General features: G+C 48.5%; 2 protein-coding genes across 6 annotated transcripts in view; one reads left to right on the top strand and one right to left on the bottom strand.

The window, feature by feature from the left end:
- Positions 1-19,292, top strand: part of LOC139050060 (uncharacterized) — a 54,697-nt gene extending 35,405 nt beyond the window's left edge. For 3 of the 5 annotated variants that reach the window (XM_070526233.1, XM_070526235.1, XM_070526232.1), the window contains 6 exons: positions 1,252-1,454; positions 3,096-3,172; positions 5,069-5,156; positions 6,331-6,489; positions 9,410-9,517; positions 12,844-13,343. In XM_070526233.1, coding sequence (XP_070382334.1) covers positions 1,252-1,454; positions 3,096-3,172; positions 5,069-5,156; positions 6,331-6,489; positions 9,410-9,517; positions 12,844-12,987 — 779 coding nt within the window. In that variant the 3' untranslated portion in view covers positions 12,988-13,343. Of the gene's footprint in view, positions 1-1,251; positions 1,455-3,095; positions 3,173-5,068; positions 5,157-6,330; positions 6,490-9,409; positions 9,518-12,843; positions 13,344-19,163 lie in introns of those variants that run through there. The other 2 variants (XR_011508757.1, XM_070526234.1) reach the window with 2 other exon arrangements.
- Positions 15,336-25,454, bottom strand: LOC139050059 (uncharacterized). Its single transcript, XM_070526231.1, has 5 exons — positions 25,024-25,454; positions 22,025-22,227; positions 19,195-19,500; positions 16,821-17,056; positions 15,336-16,001 (listed from the first exon to the last, which is right to left on the bottom strand). Exons 1-5 carry the CDS (start codon positions 25,346-25,348, stop codon positions 15,638-15,640), a joined length of 1,434 nt encoding a protein of 477 aa, XP_070382332.1. The 5' UTR covers positions 25,349-25,454; the 3' UTR covers positions 15,336-15,637.
- Between the last annotated feature and the right edge of the window lie 402 nt (positions 25,455-25,856).

Below are 25,856 nucleotides of genomic sequence, written 5' to 3'. Positions count from 1 at the left end.
ACTCGGCAAAACAAAACACTCTGCTGCACTTGCGACAGTAAATCTTCACCATAGGCCGTAGAGCCACTATAAATAAGACCTATTATTGCGCCAACATCGCTACGACATCTCAGTCGGCTCAAGGAATGAGTCACTCTTCGACAGGCAGAAAACTGATCTCACCACCAGTAGCCGACGACATTGACGGGCTGGTTTTGCGGGTCTCGATCGTTCAAAACACGCTCCCATGACCCGACGTCAACCACCGACGCATTGCTACTAGATGCGAACAATCATTATAGGTTCAGGACAACATTCATTTGGGCTAGATGGTGCATACTTGAATTCGGAAGGAACAGCGCCAACTAAGACGATCACAAGTGGGGAGAACGACACAGGACAAGCGCCATCTTGTGTCCTGGACAAGCGCCATCCTGGCGCTTGTCCTGTGTCGTTCTCCCCACTTGTGATCGTCTTAGTTGGCGCTGTTCCTTCCTAAATCATTGTAGGACGCAGCAAAATCGCGAGACCAATGGTCCTTCTCACAAGAGCTCAGCGATCAGCTATCTGAGTGATTGCTGTCGTAGCCATAACTAAGGACGCGCTTCTGCGTGCTGGCAAAAAAATCGCCTCCCATATGGGGAAGCAAATAAATATATCAAAGAAGGGACCACTCGCAAAACTAAACTTCTTATACTGCAATGTAAACGGCGCAGCAAATTTCTAATGTCCCGGGAAACACCGAAATCAGTCGCTGCGCTATAGTGGGTCGCCGATGACACCTGCTCAATGGCCTTGGCGAGGAAACTAACACAATGTAATGAACGAAGCAACAAGACACGTCCTGGAGTTCACCGCCGTGGCAATTTTGGCCTGTTGGCATGCCATAGTAAAACTTTTGCTGTGTGTGCTTGCGCTGTGTCCAGTGCTCATCGATTCCAACCGCCATAACCAGCCCGCGGGGCGTCCTACGCTTTTTTACGCCGCCGGTCGGTGCTGCAGAGCCAAACTGGTGCAATGTGCTTAATGGTGGAAGCGAGGGGTCACTGTGGCGCATTATGACTGCATTCGCTTCGCCGGCGATCAGCCAGGGCTCGACTGTGGCTGCCATGCGAGCTGGTTGTCGCGTTAGAATCGCTCAGCGCTACGGTTAACTGCGCCTTTGAGGGGAACCTGCCACTCAATTCTTCTTCTGAAAATGATTGTAGCAGTTCTTGTAGCGCTGAGCGTTTGAGACTGTCACTAAACGTAACGAGTGAACTTTGTCCCTAGGCGAGGAGGCCTTCGCAGAGTTCAAGAAGATGAAGAGAGAGTTCGGAAACATCACTAAGCTCGTGTCCTTCCCGGTGCACGAGATCGACGCGATCGACATGGCGGACATCGACAAGGCGTTCGCGTCGATCAGAGGTGGTTTGCTGGATGGCATCGACATTCGCTACATACATGCCACGGAACGGTCGATCCACAAACTGAAGGTAAGCCAGTTGGGGTCTCCAGTTCCACGTAATAAAGGACATCGCGTAGGCTACGTTTGTGTATCATGCCGTGTCCTTCGATGTCACGGCCACCCGCCGTGGTTGCTCAGTGGCTGTAGTGTTGGGCTGCTGAGCACGAGGTCGCGGCATCGAATGCCGGCCACGGCGGCCGCATTTAGATGGGGGCGAAATGCGAAAACACCCGTGTGCTTAGATTTAGGTGCACGTTAAAGAACCCCAGGTGGTTAAAACTTCTGAAGCCCTCCACTACGGTGTGCCTCATGATCAGAAAGTGGTTTTGGCAAGTAAAAAAACATAAACATGTCGTGGCCTCACTGATTCATCTCGAAGGCCGTGCTCATGCACTTGTTCTCATAGCTGCCATAAGGTGGCGCGAGGAGCTGAAAGTCCGCCTCTTGCTTTGGCTTTTTACCCCTCTTACTCTGAGCACGAAAAATTCCGGGAGTTGACCGATGTCACATGGACACGCGTTCTTATTTATCCATTTTTCTGGGGTCTGTACTTAAGCCGCTAACAAAGTTATCGCTCAGCGCAAGACGCGCCTGCACGATTTGGAATTTACTCGGACGTTATCGTTGTTTATATCTTTTGTGTATGTTCTCGCCGATGCTTGCGTAATCAGATTGTATGTGCGGCGCGAATAGGGTTGTATTTTCTGGAACGTATGCGAACACCAGCGATTACACTGGACCCTTCGACGAGTCGTGAATAAAAGCCGACGCGCTTGACCCGCAGATAAGATTTCGACGATCGCCGACGGTTCGCGCCGTTATCGCTGTGCTTCGAGTGCCACTCACTTTTGTGGGCACAGGTTCGCCCATTAAGAGGTTGTTTCGTGATTCGCGGTTTTGCTATCTGCTTTCTTCACCGTCGCTACAACATGACAGTAATATAGGGTATTGTGTTATTATTCTTTCCGCTTATCAGAAGGGAGAAGTACAGGGCCGCTATTTTGTAGCGATGCCTTATGCCTTATTCTATGCTATTCTTATCATCCACCGCGCACGGCCGCCTGATCCCGCTGATAATGTGGGCAGGCCGTCGCCCTGACCACTGGCAAAGCGCGAAAAGCTTGAAAGGGCGTAGAATCGGACAGGGCATCGCTACAAAATACTGGCCCAGCTATATGGAATTGGGATGGTTTCAACGAGATTCGGATATTTAAGTATACGTCTATACCCTAGAACGTGAGGGACCAGTACAGTAGAAGCGTGGCGCATTAAGCTATTTGCTTTGCACTAGACTATAGTAGCAATGCGAAAGCAGAGGACGACATCACAGGCGTCGAGGATAAGCGCTTGTCCTCGTAGTTGTCCTTGTCACGTGTTAACTTGCCTTGCGTTCTGCTTTCGCGCTGTTGCTCTGGTAGGATGTATGAACATGAACATGAATATGGTAACATGAACATGAACATGGCAATGAACATGGAACATGAACATGAACATGGTAAGAATATGAACAAAGCTTCTCATGTTATCTCTTTGTAATATCTGCAGGTGCCGTATTGTCTTCACTAAAACTTTAGCGGCGAATATCGAGGCTTTTAGGAGGCGGTCAACGACCCTCTCTCTCGCACAGGTCTCACTGTAATAAAAGGCCGTTCTTTCTTCCTTCCTCCAGGAGCTGCGAAATCTGGCCGACCAGAAAAAGTACCTTATCCACGGGGTCTTCGAGAAGGTTAACATAAACGTGATGAGGTACGAAGCCATTCCTGTTCGACAAGCAGGTATCGCTGTCCTGTGAACGACCTCCCATAACAAAACACTACTATTGCGAACTTGCCGTCCAAGTATCACGTCGCCGCTTCGTGAGCCTTTAGCGAGAATGAATTTTATTTTTTTTTAAACCTTTTGACTGGCGCCGTCTTTTGTGGTTTGACCGAGGCGTTATGTAAGCTAGTACTGTGATGGTAGCTACTGAAATGCCGCCGGGATATTTTTACTGGCATAACGGATGAGAGCTCTTCGTATTTGCCCTAAATGTTCATGACGTAATTCGCTCATGAATTTGTAAATTGCGACTCAAACAAATGCACCTATGGTGCATTTGTTTGAATTGCAATTTACAAATTCTAGCAGTGGACTTCGAAAGACGCATCCACTTGGAACGAATTCTCAGGAAGACACCAGTTTCGAGATATAAATTCCCGAACTTTGAGGAGAAATGCATTGGCGTTTCAGGTACTTGTGTGCTTCAGTGCATGAAACACACAAGTAACGTTAACATTTTGTTAACGAATTAACTGGAATGCCAATGCATTTCTCCACAAAGTTAGGGAACTCATATCTCGAAACTGGTGTCATATTGAAAATTCGTTCCAAGGGAATCCGCCTTGCGACCTCCACGGCTAGAATTTGTAAATTGCAATACGGACCATAATGTAATTAGTTAAAAATTTAATTAGTTGGCTTTTATTAATTATTTGATTTTGCATCTAAATTGTTTGTGCAAGTATTGTCCACTACTGTGAGTAGACCAGCTCATGAACTAGAATCGGGATGTCTGCCACAGACAACATCTAAAGATTTTTGAAATTGTTCGCCGAAACACCCTGTATATATTAGTGCGTATGGATACATAAGGAGTTGTGTGCTGACAGCCATTCTCTATTTAATGAACATCGCTTTTAATTGCAGCTTTCTATTAGCATCTTAGCATGAGAATATTGGCTTCTTAGCAGACAGATTTCGCGACGAGTTTTAAAGTGAAGGCAGTGGCCCAAAGCGTGCGTTTACACTATAGTACTCCTATAAGCGGGCTGATGGGCAACTGTGTCTAGGAACCGTCTTTTGCTTGTACCGTGACTAACCTGCTTACCATTCGACATCCAAAAGCAGTGAGGTGAGTACAAAGAGATTCTACAGTACTACCGGGGGAGTTTGTTCTAATAGCGCGCGCAAGACGACGACATACGAAACAGACGCCAGGACAAAGGCTAACTCTAAGCTAAAGTTTATTCCGAGCAAACAAAGAATCTTTTTTAGCCGCTGTCACAAATTAAAAGTAATGAAGAAACTGCGCAGAAACAAATCGTGCCATGCGCAACCTCAAAACAGCATAACGTTATCTAACCTGCTCTATTTAAAGCAATATGCGCGTACTCAGAAAGTCGCCCAAATCCCAGTTATTCTAAAGTAGGAGTGGCGTCGAGCGGATGCATGTCCTAATACCCCTAAATTTCACTGGGAAAAATCCTCCACCATGGTATTAGCCTCGGCAACTGCAGCCGTAATATTGCCTTGGACCCAAGTACAGCTGGCCACCCTGCGGTAGATTGGTGGCTATGGCATATCGCTGCTGGGCTCGAGGTCGCCTGTTCGATCCCAGTCGCGGCAGCCGCCATTTCGATGAGGGCGAAATGCAAAAACTATGGTGCACTTCGGTTTAAATGGGCGTTAAAGAACTACTGGTGGAGAAAATCAGACGGTGGTTTTGGCACGTAAAACGCCAGGATTCTTTTGTTTTATGGTTCGCTCATTGGCACGTGGCTCTATCAAAAAAAAAATAAAAGAATCAGTGTAAGATTCCCCAAGCACTAACGGGCGAACACGTCTGAATGACCCTTCGCATTTTCTTTTTTCATTCGCAAACAGGCACTTCCACCTGGCGTCCATCCGAGTGTACACTACAGGGTCGCAGGGTCCCTACAAGGCTGCACCCGTTCAGCCCTCGGAGAACGTTGTGAGTGCACCCCTCCCCTCCCACTCCGTACAGGCATGCTGTATGTACGTATACGTACATACAGTAAGCTTCGCGTTCTATGCGACATCAGTTGATCCTTGACAGATCTTCCTTCAGTGCATGGAAATTCAAGCTGTGTAGTGAATAAACGCTGCGTGATTATTATGAGTGATTCACTTCGTTCAAAGGACAAAATTGAGAAGACCTTTGTCATAGGGCACGCAGGCCCAGAAGTGTAGCCCGTTCATAAGACACACCATCCTGATGATCGCACGAGACTGGGTCTTTCAAATTATTCCGTCGTTAGCTCTCTTTACCACTGTCGTTTGCTAAGAGGTCCCACCACTCTCATGCATTCGGATTAGTTATCGGATCAAAATTGCTTTACATTCTTTTGGTCATCCAGCACAGCCGGCCACTCGGGCGGTTCAGCCTACTGTTTTATACACTTCTCTGGAAGAAATCAAGTGTTCAATTCAAATTCAAAATATCATCACTAAAATGGTAAGCAGAACAAGCCAGCGCTTTAGTTTGGAGAGATTCCCGTAAGAGTTCACCGTAGTTGTCGTCATTGGGTCAGTTAACTTCCTTCTGGATTGACGGACAGTGTAGGTACCGTCAACAGCAAAGTTTTACTGGTCACAGGGTCTGCCTAGAAGCTGAATTCTGGCGAAGCTTGGTCACAGAACCACGAAATAAATGTTCTAGCGTGTAGTAGCGTTCGCCACCTGCGCAGTGATTCATCAAATAAGAAGTTCCGTGCCTCAACAGCGCAGGAATTCACATTTGCAGGGCAAACCGCACCCCTTAAGCTATTACTGTGGACTGTTCAAGTCCATAAAGATTGTCCACGGAAAATATATTGATGTAAGAACATTCTTTTGTGGATTCTGTGCTGCAGGATACCTACTGATTTTATGCGCGAATAAATGTTTGTATAGAGTTGTGCCATTTATAAATAAAAGGCCGCAGTAAGCATTCACTACCAAAGACGCGTTGCTCCACGTGCCTTGCCATACACGTACGGCAAACGCGTTTGAGTTAGTGTTTGAAACGTCGGCATGCTGCGCTTGTGTGAAGAATTCTAAAAAAAAGCATAGTTTACTAGAATTAACACATGCTGGGTCATGTGTTGAAGAGATCCATCGTAAAAACACATGGGTGCTTCTTGCAGGAAACCGCTGTCGCCGCCTACGCAGCGGCGGTAATCGATGCCAAGCTCGAGAGTTTCGGCAACCATTGCGTAGCGTTCACCCTGGCCCCGGTGCGGTTCCCGGGTGCTCACCAACTCGAAGACCACGCGTACGGTGTGAAGAAGTACGAGTACTGCACGGTGCGTATGTACGCTCTAAGAAAGGTTTACACCCTTTGGGGTGCATACTTGCCATACAACGATAATCGCCATCTCTCTTGTCCGCATTTCCTTCCTTTAACGCGGTGAGCCCGGTACTTTCCAGTAACGAACGGCATGCGCGTTATCAGCATGGCATAGCATTCCCGACAGGAAAGTAACGAGCGCAGCGTTTTCAAGAAAGGAAATGCGGGCAAGACAGATGACGATTATTGTTGTGTGGCAAATATACACCCCAAAGGGGGTAACCTTTTCTTAGAGTGTACCGCTACCATTTTGTGCCCCAAATTTACGATCAAGCGCTCGCCTAATGCGCACCTCCAAGCCAGTTCTTTCAGCCGTAATTTTCCGCAACAATTACTATAAACGACTCTGGCGCTAGCACCAACGGAAGCCGCGAACACGGCTGTTCAGTCAGCATGCAAATAATGGCTCGTGCGTGGACTCGCCTAAACTTCGTCCTTCTGGCTTCAAACGGTTTTGAGACTCCGCCATTTGACCGTTTTCAACAATATATTGCCTTATAATTGTAGTCATTCGCACTGATTACGGTCGTTCTTACTCCCTTGTGTGTTCAGAAAAACTTTATTTCGCAATTAACAAAATAGAAGCAGATAAAGCGTGGCCCACAAACCACGAGAAAATCTGAAGTCACGGGCAGGAAGATCATAAATCCATGATCATAGCATCATCCCCAGGAGCTGAATACCCTCAGCACTCGAATTTCTTCTCGTTTATCAGTAAAAAAAAACCTCATCTGTGCTGCCAACGCCTCATAGATAACTGCAAGCCTTCGCTCTTACTTTTAATGCCCTGACGTCGCGTGCCAGGGAAGAGAGGCCTTTAGAAAGAGCGCTTTGGTAAACAATGGTGTCACGTCACAAGCATAGCCGCATTACCGCGCTGTGGCCTCCGATATCTCAACGACGCTGCTTTGCGCACCATTCCGATCTCAGAGGCCATATGGTTAGGTGGTACAGCCGCGCTCATCGTGATGTGCCACCTTTACACCTTTGTTTTACGGAGCTTGGCTCTAATAACCTTGCTACCCGGGAGCGAGATGTCACTGCTCAAAAGATTACTCTTTTTTATTCCCTACTGCGCACTCAAGGTCAAATAGCACTGTGGACAATACAAGCAAATCAGCAAAAAACGAGAAGAAACATCAACAAAATAACAATACCGATGCAGGCTCGAAAATGTTAATTCACAGACTGATCACTTGCTTCCGTAAAGCAATTTCAATCATGTGTGGTCCTTGGAAAATAAGAAAATTTGAACAGGTTAGTGCAAGCAAAATATGGCGTTAGCGCGTTTTGTTGGTGGTGTCGCGTGGGCTTGCTAGTCAAGGGTGACAAATACGGTGATAGATCTAGAGCTATCTTGTTATTTAAAAGTTGGGAAAGAAATTCTAAATTTTTGCCCTCGGGCCTCTAATAGCGGTATGCCATTAGTCTGCATGGTATTAGAGGGTGAGTCTAACGCGGAAAATTTATTAAATATACACCTTACTGCCTTTCCCTGAATACGCTCAAGGCTATCGACGTCACATCTGATATAAGGGTCCCAAATAATACACGCGTATTCTAGTTTTGGTCGCACAAGACAGGAGTTTAGTAGGAGCAGTTTCAAGTTTACGTTTCAGGACACATAGCTTGCGGAAAGCAGATGAGCAAACATTATCTTTGTTAAGGTTGCAAGATAGGTTAGAAGTTAGCGTCACGCCGAGATATTTTAGCAACTTACTTGTTTTAACGGTAAAGACCCTAGTGGGCAAGTATATGAAAGCGGATTTTTGTTTTCGAGTTCCTGGAAGGCAGGCGCATTTACTCGTGTTAAGTGACGTTCCCCAGTATTTACACCATTCATGTATATCCCCGGGACTTATGTTGAGGTCGTCTTAATCGTTAGTGCAAATAATTTCTTTAAACAAAACACAATCATCCGCAAATATTCTCTTTTCTACACCAGGGTTAACAACATCAAAAATATCATTAATGTACAATAGAAAGAGCAAAGAGCCTAGCACATTGCCCTGTGGTACACCACATGTGACTGGCAGACAATCCGAGAGTTGACCCCCTACATCTACGTACTGTTTGGGATTAGTTAAGTAGGCTGAAATCCAACAAAAAATAATTTCTGGAATGCCTATTCTAAGGTTAAAAAGGAGTTTACCGTGAATAACTCTGTCAAAAGCTTTAAAGGATAGCGCCAATCGCTGCTTTTCAAAACCTTAATAATGTTGTGTGGGCAATGAGGTAGCGTTCTGTAATCGGCACCTCTTGTCATTGTGCTCTTATTGCATGCCCTGTGACTGGTAACTACACTCTCTTCTGTAGCGTTTGCCAGATTCTAGAAATATTATCAGTCACCGCGGTGGCAATTCTAATATAAAAGATTGTTTTTTCGCTGAGTTCCAAGCTGCAAAAACAAATCGACTTTTTTTGTCGTTTTTCCGCTTCGCTAACCAAAAATGCGGAACTTCCAATTAAACGGCGAGGGCCGCCGATTTTAAACTGATTACACATATTTAAAAGTTGGATAGCTTTTTTTTTTAGCAGACGCAAAATAACAAAAAAAAGCAGCAATCGTTTTTATAAGAAAGCTCAGTATAGCAACAGATTGCAAAATAAAATAAATGTTTGGACGGGAACCCGTCTGGAAGAGCAAGAACATAGTGAATAACATGAACAGCGCTGTCGAAGGCAAAATTTGTTGAGAGATATTTCGGCTGCCCCACAGGACCAGTGTTCAGTATCACAAAAAGAAACTTCTGTTAGTAAATTTCGTTGTGGTCAACGCTGGGTTTAGGAACTATATATTGTAGTGTGAACATGCGGACCGACGCCAATGACGTGGGCACGGATTTCCCAGAGCCGCGTATTCTCGATTCTTTCAGGATTACAACCAAGCGGATGCTAGGAGAGACAGCGTGGACCTGTCACATAGCGTTAACGACAACGCAGCCTTGGTCGTTTTCGATAAAGCTGAAGATTTCGCGAACAAGGTGGGTTGCTCGGCGTGCCCGGTTTTTCACTAGTTCGAGAAACGATCGTGCGCGTTGCATAATGATTGTTTACGCTATGCAATACCCGAGTGTTCTTTGCAAGTTACGTCAGGCAGGTAGAGCGACGCTCTCACACATGTTGTGGGAGTGTCGCCTTATATTAGCTACAATTGCAGTAGCTCCGGAGGTTCTTGCGTCGGAGTGGGCCACCGCTCTGCGCAGCTCCAACCTCAAGACGTAAGAGTGGGCAGTCCAGCAGGCCCGAGAGGCGGCGACGAGGCAAGGCCTCGAAGTCCCCTCATGGGAGACCTGAGCCCGGGTCGTTAAACTTTGCCGGATTTAAAATGAGGTTGTTTCCATCTATCCACTGTTTACCGGCCGTTCTAAACCACGCCAGATCTAGCCCACGAAACGGAATGCTCTGTATCAGTGGATTCTTTTCTTTTAATTATGCATAGTGATTCCCCGCCAGTTCACAGAAACGTGGCAAGGTAATATTTAGCTCAACAAACAGACTGGTGGGCTAGTTGGTATTGCACATTAATAGTTCTTTTAGCGCGCAGAAACGCACCACACCCTGACAAGGCGTACAGCGAGACAGCGCTGTGTCCTGTGTGCCTTGTATCGTGTTGTGCCTTTTTTTGCACTAAACAGTATTAACATGACACCTAGCCTGGAAATCCGCCGTTCCCTGCATGCTTGTTCTCCCCAGGCTGCTCATAGTAATAAGTAGATCTTGCCAATTTCTAGCCTCCTCTTTCAATTTAGCGCTTTCGGAGGAGACGTAGAGGCATCCCGTGGATGAAGTTGATGGAGTTACAGTGCGTGGGGCGGCACGAACATAAGAAAACGGACGAAGCGCCGACTGTGAAATAAGGCTTATTGCACGCACAGCAATACACGAATATGCGAAACATAAAGGACAGGAGACGATCAGATAATCAAGTGAACTACAAAGCAAGAAAATTATCTAAAAAATACATAAATAAAAAAATTCACAGGCCTGCGCGCCACACGCAGTACAGTCACAGTGTTAGCTGGAGAAGCGGCCCCATAGGACCTCCGTTTTCGGTACCAAACACTACAGGGTCATTATCACGAGGACCATTTGAACTGTGTCCGTCCAGCGTTGACTGAGAGCTGCGGCTTGTGCTGCTCTCTGCACAGCGGTCCGCTGAGCCCGGCGTTGCCTGGTTACAGTCGCTAGCACAGCTGTATACGAATCGTACAGGTCGGCCTCCGCACAGTGATCTGCTGAGTCCGACGTCGCCCGATCATGCGTAGCTCTGCGATTCGTTTCTTCGGCAGAGGTTCGCACCTCGCGAGGAGCTGCCGTAACGTGTACCGAAAAGGAAACATAGGCATCGAGGCTAAGTGGCGCACACGTCGCATCCCTTGACCCATGGCACGATGTGAGGCTGTTGAAGATGACGACGATGATGGTTTATTAACATCCCCTTCGAAAAGGAAGAAGGGCCACCTTCATTTTTTTTTATTCCGCAAACTTTCTCTATCTACCTTGTAAAACTACCTATGCAACTGCTACATGGCGTGCCACCTGGTGCAACTGATATATGAAGTGTGCGCTCCATATTGTGCGCACAGTGCGGAGGATGTGCGCGCTGAAGGCGTAAAATCCTCTTGAATTAGGCACTGCTCTGGCGAGAATACCCACGCTCGAGAAGCAGTTGCGCTCACGCTGCATGAAAAGCAACACCAAAATTTTCCACTTCATGAAAGAAGCACTCGCAGCAACAGAATTGGCGTAAAGGGGATTATGTCTAGGAACGCGGGATCTCAGCCTCGCCTAAGCAGTGATAAAGCTAGAGTGGAACGCTGCTTGACGCCTCACAATCTTGTGTGTGGGTCCGCGCCACCTTGCCTTGGGGGCTGAAACGTGGGAAATTAATTTTAAAGCTGGCAATCCGATGCTTGGTAATCGGATGCTCTGGCAATCCGATACTTCGGATACCAAGGTAATCATCGGTAGTACATGAATTGGTCTAATATCGGTAGTAGTACATATCGGTAGTATATATATCGGTAGTAGTAATATCGGTAGTAGTAATATCGGTAGTAGTACATCGGTAGTACATGAATTGGTCTAATAAACCTCTGGTTTAAGATGTTCATGTGTCGTTATTTATTACTATTCATCGATTTGAAATTTCAAGCAATATTTTTTTAACGCAACATAGCAATACCTAACTGCTGCATGCGTAATTGTTGCAAAATGTTGCCCGTAAAGATAAGTATTTTTTTGCAGAAAATAATCACTTCGCAGAAACACAAAGCTGCGTGAAGTTGGGATGTCATGGTTAAAGTAAATCCATATACTAACCTTTATTCCCGTGCTTCTCTGACCGGCATAATTGCAGGTACCGAAGACACTAGCAGCACAGTTCCTTCTGGCATTTTTTTAGAAAGTTTTATGGCCCAAATTTCGGCAGTAGCTCACATGCTCCCTCGAAACATCGCCACACTGATTTCTCCCGGTAGACAAATAAGCGCTGCATAAACTCGCAATATCTGTTTCACTATATCTCTCGGTGCCACCTTACTGCGCAAACCCGCTCCAATCCAGGTTCAGCAAGGGCTCTACAACAACGCTCAATTTTCCTAGCAAGTTTAACTGCATTCGAGCACGCTCATCGGCTCCAGCCTCATGTAGGGCAGCATTGAAACACAGAATGCGCTTGAGTCGCGCATGCGCAGGAGCTGCGACACTAAACTGCGGGGGCGTTCCGAACAGGCTACATAAGCCACTATGAACCACCTGCGCAGACTAACACTCCGCGGCCTCTCGAGGGAAATGTCGTTACGCACAGCGTGTATTATTCTCGTCCCAGAGTCGATTGGCGCGAGCGATGAAAAAACTTCCAACTGTTTCTCGCCTTGTTCCCCTAAAATCCCATGTGCTACCCGACGCACTGTCAAGGGCTTCAGAGTATACCGCAATAGACAAGTGCCATTCGGGTGGAGCGGCTTTTGCGAGGCTATAGGTCAGCCTGCAGAAAGCAACGGTACGCCTTCTCCTCTTCTTAATCATCTTGTTCTTTGTGACTCTGCGCATCAGATCGAAAAGCGAGAGAGAATGCCGGAGAGGGGAGAGCGGGATGGCGGCGATGTTTCTTCAGACAATGGTTACGAGTTGTGTCGCGTTCATCTACAGATGGTTTCCCAGCCAATACGGTTACGCGCAGTCTGGAACTTCCTCCTATTTGTTCTCGCCTCAATATGCCAGAATATAATTTGTCGGAGGCCGCCAATAACTTAGTGATCGATACCTGTTTCTTTTTCTGTTTTTTGGGGCATCGATTTCTCAGGTCGAGAAGATCGGCGCCCTTCCCAATGCTTGCGTTCTGCTGGACAACGTCTACTACGACAGCCACAATTGCAGCTGTGACGACAAGAACTTCAAGCTAATACGTGCCGCGCGCCGCGTCCTGTGGCAGACCCTCAGGCGATGAACCGCCAGCGCTGGGCTCAGCCTCTTTAAGGGGTCCAGAGTCGACACTTGGGGCTACCTCGACGATTGCCACAACGCCTTCAAACTTATAGGCCACTCATAACGCCTCCGCAATTCATTCGCTCGCTTATCCCTGTAAAGGTTCCTAATCATTGCATGCATGCGTAAGAAGTCCAAAATGGGGATGATTCAGCAATGCGTTAGGCCTACCTGAGTGATGGGCTACATATTACACCTGTATTTTTGCTCGGACATTTACCTCTGAATATAGGTGTTTAATCGTTCGAGGTATCTGTGGAAAGTTCGCAAATGTTGACGCCGGTAGTGAATACAAAGGCAACGTTTTCTTTTTCCTGATCTTTGTTTATTCATGCACGTCCTGGCACACCTCCTTCGATACTTCGGGAACTTCCAGGTTCGAAACAATACGTGCCCATTGCGGAGCCTGTTGACCATCACTCATGGTTGAACAAGAATGTTAAAGGGGCAGGGGAGTCAAAGTTTTCGCATTCACTGCCCTAACAATGCAGCTATGGCGCTAATCGAGAACCCGAAACTGCCAACACTTTGAAGGCCACCACGCGAATAGAGTTGCTTTTATTGACTCACTCACAGTTCGCGTTTGTTTCTCGCGGAGCCAGAAAATGGCCGTGCATAATAGTTCGCCTTACTCGCCGTTTGCAAAAGCGCGAGTAAGGCGAACGACTTCATCATAATTCTTCAGAAGCGGACGCCAATAAAATCCATATAGATGCCGGTCGGGGTTATCACAAACCCTGTTGTCGACGACATTGTGTATTAGCTCTGAAGCAGATTTTTTTAATGTATTTACGTAGATAAAGATTAGATCTTTATGTACTTATGTACGTCGTAGTAGCAAACTAGCTTGAAGTAAAATTCCATAACGCAGACCTTAATATTGCTCTGCGAAATTAAGATTTCACGGAAGCAATCTCAGTATCGCTGTCGACTGTAATGCGTTTAGCGTTGAATCAATATAGCGACACAACGTATTGCCACCGTCGAAACGAGCTAGGCATGAGGCGTGCGATGCCGCAGGATTCCTATTTCACGTGTTCCTCCTAAGAACGCTGAGCACCATCTGGCGATGCAGCCGCAAATCATGAACGTGGCCTCCGAAATGCCTGGCCCACCGGTGCGCAGCGGCCTCGTCGCAAGCTCACTCCCCGTGAAGCCATTCTCTTCGCTATGGAAGCCAAGCTTTCCTTGCCCACCATCCCGTGGCTTTGCCTAGGTTAGCCGCGTGGTTGATGACTGGTCGAGTTCTCGCAGAGTAACTACCTCCACCCGCTTCACAAAAAGAGCGAAAAAAAGGAAGCTGGCGCGATGACGGGATTCGAACCTCCGGCTCCCCAGCACAGCATCCCGATGCTTTAACCTAATGCTTATAACCTCGTATACTTCTATCATGCCAACGCCAACTGGCGCTTTCAGATGACCACCGCGTGTTGATCGTGATGATGATGATGAGCTCACTTCCTCTAATTTTTCTATGGTTTCATTGTCTCTTGGAATCGTGTCATGGTAACCAAGTTGCATTCGCGTTCGACGTAAAAATTTCCCCAGAATTTCTCGCGACGCACACCAAGCGTTCGACCGCGTCCGCGTAATGACAAGAGTAATAACCGGTTGACGGCTTGTTCGCACCACAAACGCAAGAATTGCGAACACCATTGCTGGAATCTCTATTCCTTTGATGGAGACAAAGCGAACGCCCTAAAACACAGACGAAATATATGAAGCCGCTCGAATATTGAAGTCCCAAGCACTAACAAAGCGTGTTTAAACCGTAATACGTGATCCCTGCAGCAAAGCCTGTGCTAATGCGTGGCTTGATCCCTTACACTTGAAATATGCTTGGCGACCGTGCCACTAGACCCGCTTTGACGTACAATGTCAGCATCTTCAGAGCACATTCAGTCGACTGGACGCTCGACCGTTTACACAGAAAAAAAAATGAACTGGCTCATAGCCACTTGCAGTCGAATTTTTCACGATACACTAAAGAAAGCGCTACAGAAAACAATAAATTGAAAATGCAACGGTAAATGAAGAACGGATAAACTTAGAGCAAAACAGATACTATGCCATGATGCAGCTCCAATCATGATGCGCCTCCAGGCATTCACAATACACGAAAAGCGCAGTGCACGAGCACCACATTGAAAACTCGGGTCACGCATCATCTGCTGGTCGCTCACAATGCAAATTAAGCGTGTCGGTTGTCTCGCGAATCGAAAGCGCGGCTGCTTTATCGCACGCGAATTCGCGGTCCACGCTCTGGAAAGGCAGAAAAGACACCGCGATACCAAGCAATAGTAACAAACGGCACCGTTATAACATTTATTTCTTCGCTTTTTTCGTAAAAGTGCAGTACAAAAACAATAAGTTCAACGCTGCGATAATAAATTACGAGAAAGAAAAACAATATACGAAAGAAAATCGTTTGTCTCCCTGGGGACGGGGCACCCGAAACGCGCGATTCCCGAGAAAACTTTTCTCTCACTCTCTCGTCCAATCGTCTCGCGCCGGGGTTCACGCCGCCGAGCGCGCCACCGCGAAGCACGTGCCATCGCTTGAACAGCGGTGGCTACCGGTGGCTACCGATGGCTACCGGTGGCTACCGGTGGCTATTGGCGCGTCGTCCTCGCGCAGGCCTCGACGCAGTCGGCCAGCGACGCGAACCGGTTGTCGCCGGCCAGGCACCGGTGGCCGGCGTCCAGGACGGCCGACGCGCGCAGGCACCGCATCCGACCCCCGGCCGCCGAGAAGTGCGCGAAGAACGGGAACCGCAGCTGGTTGCGGCCGCAGGCCGTGGGTCGCGGCGCCCGGCACGGAGGGAACCCGGGGCGGGAACCGCCCGCGCACCGGCTGGCGCACTCGGCGGCCGTCGAGAAGACGGCGCTGTCGTTGGAGGGACAGGCGCCCGCGGGGAAGCTCCACAGGTGGCAGCGGCCGCCCTCGAAGTACCACGACGTCTCGCTCACGTCTTGCCTGCGCCCGACCAAGAAGAGGTGGAAACGATCTGCTATACGGTCGGGAGCAAATGGAGGCCGCCGCGCTATACCGTAAGCGTGGATCGTCACGGAATCGATGTCCGATGGCTCAAGGTCGGTGAAGAACCCAATCCATCTAGAAACTAGCGCACCATGGTATACGTTGCTGCGCCCGGTTGGTGCAGCGGCCGCCCTCGAAGTACCACGAGATCTCGCTCACGTCTTGCCAGCGCCCGACCAAGAAGACGTGGCAACAATGATGTGCTATATAGATGCGGTTCAGAGCAAATAGAGGCCTCCGCGCTATATCGTAAGCGTGGATCGCCACAGAATTGCTGTCTAGTGGCTCGGGCTCGGTGAACCGAATCCATCTAGAGAGCGCACGATAGTAACCGTTGCTGTGACCTGCTGGGCAGGCAAAGTGGGCCGTCAGAAACGTGTTTTGCTGATTTACAAACCTGCGACATACGACTCCGGGGCAGCCGGAGTTGCTGGTCGCTGCCGCGGAAGGCGTCTGTGCGGGGTAACTGTATAAATTAAGCTACGAGCTTTTCTGCGAAGACGACACCAGGTAACTACAAGTCGTTTATGTCTGCACGCCTATCAGTACGGAGGTTTCAGAAGTCACGAAAGCGAATTTGGGCTTTCGACGCTACATCTGTAGCCGATCGTTTGGTTACTTCGAATCAGTTACAGCAGGCCCTCCCGCTGTGAACTTAGCTTACCCCCTTTTGACGAAAACACCTCGCAAGTAGCACTCGGTCGTTTCGGGAAACTAAGTCGTATCGTCTAACGCGTTCTAGCGTCGTAGGTATACCTGTCGCAGCCGGAGAACAGCGGCGTCTCGAAGCAGGCGTCCTTGGGCCGGTAGCCAAAGACGCAGCTGTGCTCGCAGTTGGCGCGGGAGGCGAACCTGTTGGACCCGCGAGCGCACAGCTGCACCACGGGGTCGAGCGCGGTGGCCAGGCAGGCGTTCACCGACGCCCGGTAGTGGAACTCGCGACGGGCCACCGGACAGTACGTGTACACGACGGCCTGGCAGTCGGGCTTGTTCTGCGACGCGACAAACGAAAAAGAAACCATGTCCCGCCATGCAGGGTATATAGACAGACATCTTGCGACTGTCGGTATAGCGTCGCGAAATGTTCGGTGCCGACCAAGGAGGTCCCTGATTTTATTTTTTTTAAGACTTCCTCGGCGGGGACACAAGCGGGTCAGCGCAGACGAAGCGCGCAGTAATGAAAGCCATGGCACGACCGCTGTCGGGCGACCAGGCAGAGGCTTAGCGGGCCAACAGGATGGATGGAGGGATGAATGGATGGATGTTATGAGCGTCCCCTTTGGAACGGGGCAGTGGGTTGCGCCACCAAGCTCTTGCTATTATAGTGCCTGATGTCCTACCTGGGTAACAGGTAACACGTGCGCCTAACAACCACCGCCTAGCGGGTGGAGGATATAGTCTTTAGTAGTACATGTGCGGTTCCGCGTCACCTAATTAGCCGTTTTTTTTCTTTAGGTTCATGAGTCCAACAGCTCGCTTCACTGGGCACCTACGTGCTAGAACGTACGAGCGCATGTGCTCCTAGGAATGCGCATGCCCAGAGACAGAGCTCGAATGGTCCCGTCAGGCTTAAGGAGAGGGCGATCAAAATTTTTCTTAAAAAACAAGCTTGTCCAGTGTGGTAGCTTCGATGGGGTGGCCGGACGCGGGACCTACGGCAGGGGGCCTAACGGCCTGGCGCGAAGCGCCGCAAGAGAAGAGCCGGACTGTTCCAGTCGGGGACCAGACAAAGAATGCGTTTATTCCGGTGAGCAGAAAGAAAAACTGAAGGACGCTTAAGCTTCGCCTTCAAGAGTGGAACGCGATAGCGTGATCACACCCCGTTCGCACCACCCACTCATTCGCTAGGCATGCTCTTGACGAGATTAAGGGGAGAAGCGGGTGAGTTGTGCGCCACCTGTCGGGGCAGCACCGTACATTGCGAGGAGGGGTCTTCTGTGTTTGCCGCAAGATGGCTCTGCGTGTGCGCCAAGCGCAGAAGAAATGTAACGGAAACGTACTTCGCTACTTGTTTAGCTGCGACTTCTGTAACTTACATGTTCATAATTACCTATATACACCACAGTATAACTTTCTAAGGCACGTATCTAAGGCAACAACGCATTCACTAGAGGCGCTTTTGTCCCGCTTTGAAACACCGAACTCATGGCTGAGTAGTAGCGTCTCCGTCTCACATTCCGGAGACCCTCGTTCGATTCCCACCCAAGTTATTTCCAAGTCGTTTTTATTTATGAATTGCCTTCCGAGATCTTTCGCTCACGGCCAACGCCGCTGACGCCGACGACATCGGCTTTTCTGCGACACGAGCTCCTTAACGCTGTCGCGTTTAAATGCATCAGGGCACACTTACAGCGTTACGCGCGGAGTGGCACCAGTGGTCAATCATTCAAAACCAAACCTGGATACCGAAACAGGATATCACATCCAGGTTTTCTGTTTCTTCATTCAGCCAGGTTGAGCTCTCTGATGACCTCGACCAAGGCTTTTAATATTTTCGGCGAGTAGATACGGTTTTGTGGATTCGAAAAACAGGATGGGCGGTTTCCACCAAAATCGTCCAGCATTTCACCCACTACCCATCTTTTCAAGCACTAGCATCACATTTTACTGAAAAAATTTCCGGAACATCTCAACAAGTTTGATGGCGCGAGTAGATACGGCTTTGTGGATTCGAAAAACACGATGGATGCTTTCCACAAATCGTCGAGAATTTCATACTACCCATCTTTGCAAGCACTAGCATCACTTTTTACTGAAGTAACTTCCGGAACATCTTAAGTTTGATGGTGCACTAAATGGTGTCATCCACACAATTCTTATCAAATGGATGTGTCTTGCATTCGCGTGCGCTAGAATTTGTAAATTGCAATATGTGCCATAAGGTAATTAGTTAAAAATATAATTAGACAATTTTTGTTAGTCGATTAGGCATTTCAATTTTTTTTGCAAGTAATGCTTGCCTTTTCTAGTAGACCAGTTCATGGACTAGAATTGTGCTATCCGCCACACGAGATCTCTAAAAATTTTTGAAAGTGTTCGCTGAAACTATCTATCCTGTACTATTTACACGTTACTCCCGTGGTGGTTCAAAAATCGCAGAGCCAGAGTTACATCTAGAAATCTCGCTCACCGTCGTCCGGTTCGACCGCCCCGGCGTTTCCTCGGCCGTCCGCCCCACGTCGCCACCGTCGCCCAAATCGAAGGCGCTGCCGTCCGGAATTCTCGAGCGGGTGACGCCTGGTGGGCCCGTGCCTTTGCCAGCCGCAGTGTAGGCATCTGTGTTCGACTGCTCCGGGTCGCTAGCGATCGCAGCGGGGACTGCGTCGTCGCCTCGTGGCTCACCCGGCCGCACGACGTCACCGTGTGCAGAATCCGGCAACAGGCTGGCTGGAAGTCCGGGCTCCGTAGCTGAAAGCTTCCGCTTAACAAGTTTCGCCTGTGGTTGAAAATAGCGCCTTATGAGTTATGAACCCACCGTGTTTTCAGCGCGAAATAGTCGGCAACCAAACGTATAGCCTCGTCCTCGAAAGCCGCCGAGAAGGTAGCCGACTATATAGGCGCGTTGCGGAAGTGCAATGCACTATCGAAAAAAAAATTACGGCAGAACCTACCTCACGATGGCTGTCGAAGGTAAAGCGATTAGCAATCAAGCTATGTAGGAACACACCGTGTTGCTGAATTTTGGCTTCTAGCGCGAAGTGAAACAAGGAAACAGAAAGGAGCAGACGGGACGAGCGCTTCGCGCTAGAAGCCAAAATCATGTTACCGTTACCACTCGCCCAACTGTCTATCCGTGTTGCTGAAGTAAAGTTTATCACATATCGGTGATGGTCATTCCCAGGCTTCCGTTCCTTCGGCTATACGCGACGCCCACTTTGGCGTGGCACTCGCTTACCAAGGTCGCCCATGAGCTTGTCAGAATGGCGGAGGAGGAATGGCGTCGATGGAATGGCAAAGGTCGTAGGACGACGGCGCCATGATGACATGGAGCTGGCGATTGTATGATGACGACAGCGTGACATTGACGTCACGAGGACAATGGGATAGTGACGAGTGTGTAACGACCACCAGATGACGAAGCTGGAATCACAACGATGACACGTCCACGATGGCATGACAACGCGTGCTTGACAGCGACTGTGTGATGATGGCAAAGTGACGGCGACGTTATGACAATGGCGGCATACTTACGATTGAATGACGAAAGAATTATTGCGTTTCAATGACGGAGAAAGAACGACGTCGATGGAACAACGGAGGCCGTATGACAATGCAATGATGTTCCCGAATTAATGAAGATTGTAAAACGACAGCGTGAAGACCGCATGAAGACAACGTTATGTCGACGGCCGTGTGGTGATGACGTCATGACGACGACAGCTAGACGAGAGTGAGATGACGAAGTTGAAGTAGCCCGACGATCGACCGCGACTGCATCACGACGGCATTATGACAACGAATGCGTGACAATGGCATTATGACAACGCAATGACGATATGACGAATGACAACGATATGAGGACAATGGGATGACAAGTGTAGAACGACGATGGCGGGACGAGAGTCGGATGACCAAATTGAAGTGACGGCGATAGAACGACGAAGGCGGCTCCATGATTGTATGACAATGAACGGGTGAAGTAGGTGTGACAATGAAGGCGACAACGGCTCGGCTAAGAGCGATTAGCAGCGATGACATGACAACGGCGGCGTAATCGCTATTGAATGAGAACACTATGATTACGCTACAATAATGGAGAAGGAATGGCGTTGCAAGGAATGCAAGTCTTGCATGAGGAGAGAAAGGGTTGACAACGTTGGAATGAGATGATGCAACGGCCACTACAGCGTCACGACCACGAGCAGGCATCTAGTGACCCAAGTTATTAGTCAACTTAGTACACGTGGTCGGCGTGCAAGGGGTGACGACGACGGCACGATGACATTAAAATGGCGATCTGGAATAACGACGATGGTGCGACCACGGCAGCCGGACGACCATGAGCACACTAGTTCGGACTAGTAGACAACTTGGGCTGGCGAGTCGGCGTAAGAGTATGTATGTATGTATGTATGTATGTATGTATGTATGTATGTATGTATGTATGTATGTATGTAGGTAGATAGATAGATAGATAGATAGATAGATAGATAGATAGATAGATAGATAGATAGATAGATAGATAGATAGATAGATAGATAGATAGATAGATAGATAGATAGATAGATAGATAGATAGATAGATAGATAGATAGATAGATAGATAGATAGATAGATAGATAGATAGATAGATAGATAGATAGATAGATAGATAGATAGATAGATAGATAGATAGATAGATAGATAGATAGATAGATAGATAGATAGATAGATAGATAGATAGATAGATAGATAGATAGATAGATAGATAGATAGATAGATAGATAGATAGATAGATAGATAGATAGATAGATAGATAGATAGATAGATAGATAGATAGATAGATAGATAGATAGATAGATAGATAGATAGATAGATAGATAGATAGATAGATAGATAGATAGATAGATAGATAGATAGATAGATAGATAGATAGATAGATAGATAGATAGATAGATAGATAGATAGATAGATAGATAGGATGGCCAGCCAGTCAGGCATACAGACAGACAGCAAAGAATGAGCAAAGAATGATAACCGCTATAAAATCCCACACAAGCGCACGGAGGCTCCTTACAAATATCTGTGCTCCCCTAAATACCAATAATGGATTATTGGATAATACGGGAGACAGAGGGGCACGTGTGTGCTTCTAAATAGTTCAGTGAATAGTAATTTGGTGAAGGTCACCTACTGGAATGCCTTTTCTTTTCATAATTTGATGTGGGGTTCAACTACGCGGCTTACAACACCCCCGCCGCCTGCGTGTTGGGCGCGTTGGTAAACCACCCCCATGACTCGGCGACCAACAGCGGTACGTACCTGTCGCGTTTCGTCGGGCGACTCCGTGTCCAGAGAAGCGAGGACGATGCGGTTGATCCTCGCGTTTGTGGCCCACACGGCGCACACCAGCAGTGCCGCCAGTGCCGTCAGTCCCACCAGCCGGAGGTTCGAGGGCGCGGCAGCCGAACCCTGCGTCCTGCCCTCCGCAGAGAACGTTTGCGTGTCGTAGGACGGGGTCGAATCTGGACGGGGAGGCACACGGTTCGGATTGTAGCGATTGTTAAATCGAATCACAGGCAACTTCGTGGCAGTTCGCTTTCCCGTTCACTTCACATTGATTTTTTTTTTCCAGAACAGTAGGGTACTGGAGGTACACCTACGCAGACAGCTGTCGTGGCAGCTTCACGATGGGCCAGGCTCCGTTGTATGGCAGGCGCAATTGCAATGTGAAAACGTACAGTGGCGATACCTATAATAAAGTGAATAAGTGTAGCAAAAAAAGAACAAACAGATGTCTCCTATCTAAACAAAAAAGTAATGAGAGTTACAACCAATTGCATTTTATCCATTTGCGCTTATCATCATTACAAATAACAAGTACCCTGTTGTTTATTGTACGGGGTGATCATATTTAAGTTTTTCAGGAAGTTTTAAAAATTGCCTGTTGCAAGTAAGGTTATTCTAGTCCTTCAGGAGAATTATTCAGAGAGGCGGGCATTACTTGCACGAGAAATGGAAACACATATTCAATTAATTCACGATTTATCTTAATTACTTTACGCTTTACGAACAATAGGATGCCTATTGCAATTTACGTATTGAAACCGGTGAGTTTGCAAGGCGTATCCGCTGTCATTAAACTCCTAAAGTTCACTGTTGGGGCGTTATAACGTAATGCTATTCCAAACTTTTATATTCCAATTCTTCAATCAGCCCTCCACGATTGGTCAAAGAATGTTCGGGTCACCCCCCCTCCTTTCACCTGTCAGTCACGTGACGTCATGAAAACCACAATAGCTCCCCATATATCAAGTGTACACACTGATTATGCATGCATAGACCAAATAAAAAAATATTTTTGATTTGGCGTGTTTTCTGCATTAGCTCTCTGCTATTTCTCAAAAGTTGTCAGGCTGCGCACACTTCGCCTGTCTGTCACGCGACGTCTCAAAATCTCGAAAACTCACCGCGTCAAAGTGAAGCGTGCGCGTTAATGATGTATTACCATGCCGAACAAAACAATTTTCTTTTCTGAATAGCTGGAGACTGCCCCGTTCCCGAAAGGTACAGAAGTTGGCTGCCCACCGATCGCTCAGCCACTGGCTATTCGCACCTACGACAGAGCATGGATTTATTTGCATATAATAAACCTATTGCATGGCAGTATAACGTTATTAAGCCCTTTCGGCACGTATACGACATCATTCTGCAACTCTTCTTTGCTGAGGATGCGTTTTAGCGTCATTATTAACCTTCTGTTGCACGCCACCGCGATTTTCGACTAGCCACCGCAAGCTAAGTAAGGGGAAGTGGACCAATCGCAGACGCCGGCACCACCCCCCTAATCAGCTTACCTATTTTCAATGTTTACCCGCCGTGGTTGCTCAGTGGCTATGGTGTTGGGCTGCCGAGCACGAGGTCGCGGGATCGAATCCCGGCCACGGCGGCCGCATTTCGATGGGGGCGAAATGCGAAAACACCCGTGTGCTTAGATTTAGGTGCACGTTAAAGAACCCCAGGTGGTCGAAATTTCCGGAGTCCTCCACTACGGCGTGCCTCATAATCAGAAAGTGGTTTTGGCACGTAAAACCCCAAATATTATTATTATTATTTTCAATGCGTTGGCTTGAACCTATCGGAACCCTCTCTACTTGAACCTGCTGCTCGTCTCTCTTCAGCCAATCAGATAAGAAAAAACCGCTCAATGAAAGCACTTTTATTCGTTCGGAAAGCTAACAGAAGTCACCTCCTGTAAACGAGGAGAGCGTTTGATCTGGCTGTTCAGACAACGCTGCAGGTCACCATCCGGTATTTGCGTCGGTGGTTACGCAAGTTTCACGTTAAAAGATTGGAATCGAAACAAATTGGAACAGTTTTACGTTATAGGGCCCGTGTTCCAATTACCTTTCTTAACATAAAGCTCTTTTATTCATTGAAGCACAGAGGTATAGCAAGAATGTCCATGTATGTCGTCCCACACTTCGCAAAATAATGTCATTTACCGCACCTGCGACGTCACACGTGCGCGATTGAAAGCGAAATCGCCTCAAGTGCTGTTAACTTGGGTGGTACAGCGCAGCGATTCCTCTCGCTCTACTCGATTCCTTTTTCAATCGTCCGTGCACTCAGGACCGGCTGATCCTGGTGATAGGTGGAGCGTCGCTATGACCGAAGTGAAAACGGCTGGCGGAGAAGAATTTGACTATTTTTCGTTGCATTCTTCCTGTCCCTGCCACGGCGAAACCTGTCGAGTAACTGCAGAGCACAACGGATCGGGCGCCTAGACTCTTAGGCAAAGTTACACTCTTTGAGGTGCATCGCTGCCACACAACGATAATCGTCATCTGCCTTGCTTGCGTGTCCTTTCTTGAAAACGTCGCGCCAGCTACTTTCCTGTCGGGAATCCTATGTCACGCTGATAACGCGCATGCCGTTCGTTACTGGAAAGTACCGGGCTCGCCGCGTTAAAGGAAGGAAATCCGGACAAGACGGATGACGATTATCGTTGCGTGGCAAAAGGGTGTAATTTTGCTTACACTCTAAGAAAAGTTTACACCCTTTGGAGTGCGCCTTCTGCCACACAACGATAGTCGTCATCTGCCTTGATGCGTTTCCTTTCTTTAACGCTGCGAGCCCGGTACTTTCCAGTAACGAACGGCATGCGCGTCATCAGCATGATAGTATTCCCGACAGGAAAGTAGCGGGCGCGGCGTTTTCAAGCAAGGAAATGCATCAAGGCAGATGACGATTACTGTCGTGTGGCAGAAGGGGCACTCCAAAGGGTGTAAGCTTTTCTTAGAGTGTAAGAGCCTACTCACCGGAGTCGCCGTCGCGCTTCGAGTAGTGGCGGCAGGCGGACGCCGAGCTGCCCGAGGACGCGGTGTCCTCCTCTTCCTCGGCGCTACCGTCGCTCGACAGCCACGTCTCCCACATGGGAGCAGCGCGAGGTGCCCGACCGTGGCCGGCGAACACTTCGGAGTCCCACGCAGGCACCTGGATTTGCTTGTGGGACGGCGCAGCGACGTCTTCCCGCGCCGCCGCTGCGTCGGGCCGTCGGCGCTCACTGCGCCAGCGAGCTCGAGCGTCCTCCGACGCGTTCGTCGCGACGAACGGTTCGGTCTCCCTGTAGAATCGCGGATCCATGGCTTCGCATCCAGGTTCGAGTGCGCGCCACGGTTCAAGCTACCGGCAATGGGCGTTGCGATACCAACTGCGCTTTATGCAAAAGGGAGGGGGGGGGGGGGCGACCGCCTCTTCGCGCGAAGAATGAGAGCCCGCGATTTCGAACCCTTCTCGCAGAAGACAGAAATGAGTGCGCGAACGTGCCACGCGACAGGTAACGCTTCGTTTTCTTCACTGATGATGATGATGATGATGATGATGATGACTACGACAACGACGACGACGACGACGACGACGATGATGATGATGATGATTATGATTATGATGATGATGATGATGAAGCCTCACGTAATGGCACAAACCCGCTGTGGGGGATAGGCCATGGATTTTGGATTGGATTGAATAACTTTAATGAGAGGTCCTGCGAGCTACGGGACGCAAGGTCCCATAGAGTGGGCTACTCCCACGTTGGGACCGGGAGTTGTAACTCCCTGGCCGCATCGTGGGCTCGCTGGACGGCCCATAGCTG

Source organism: Dermacentor albipictus, chromosome 9 (genome assembly GCF_038994185.2).
Source record: "Dermacentor albipictus isolate Rhodes 1998 colony chromosome 9, USDA_Dalb.pri_finalv2, whole genome shotgun sequence".
Taxonomy (NCBI): Eukaryota; Metazoa; Arthropoda; class Arachnida; order Ixodida; family Ixodidae; genus Dermacentor; species Dermacentor albipictus.
Note: the sequence above shows the minus strand (reverse complement) of the source record. Positions and strands in the feature narration are given on the sequence as shown.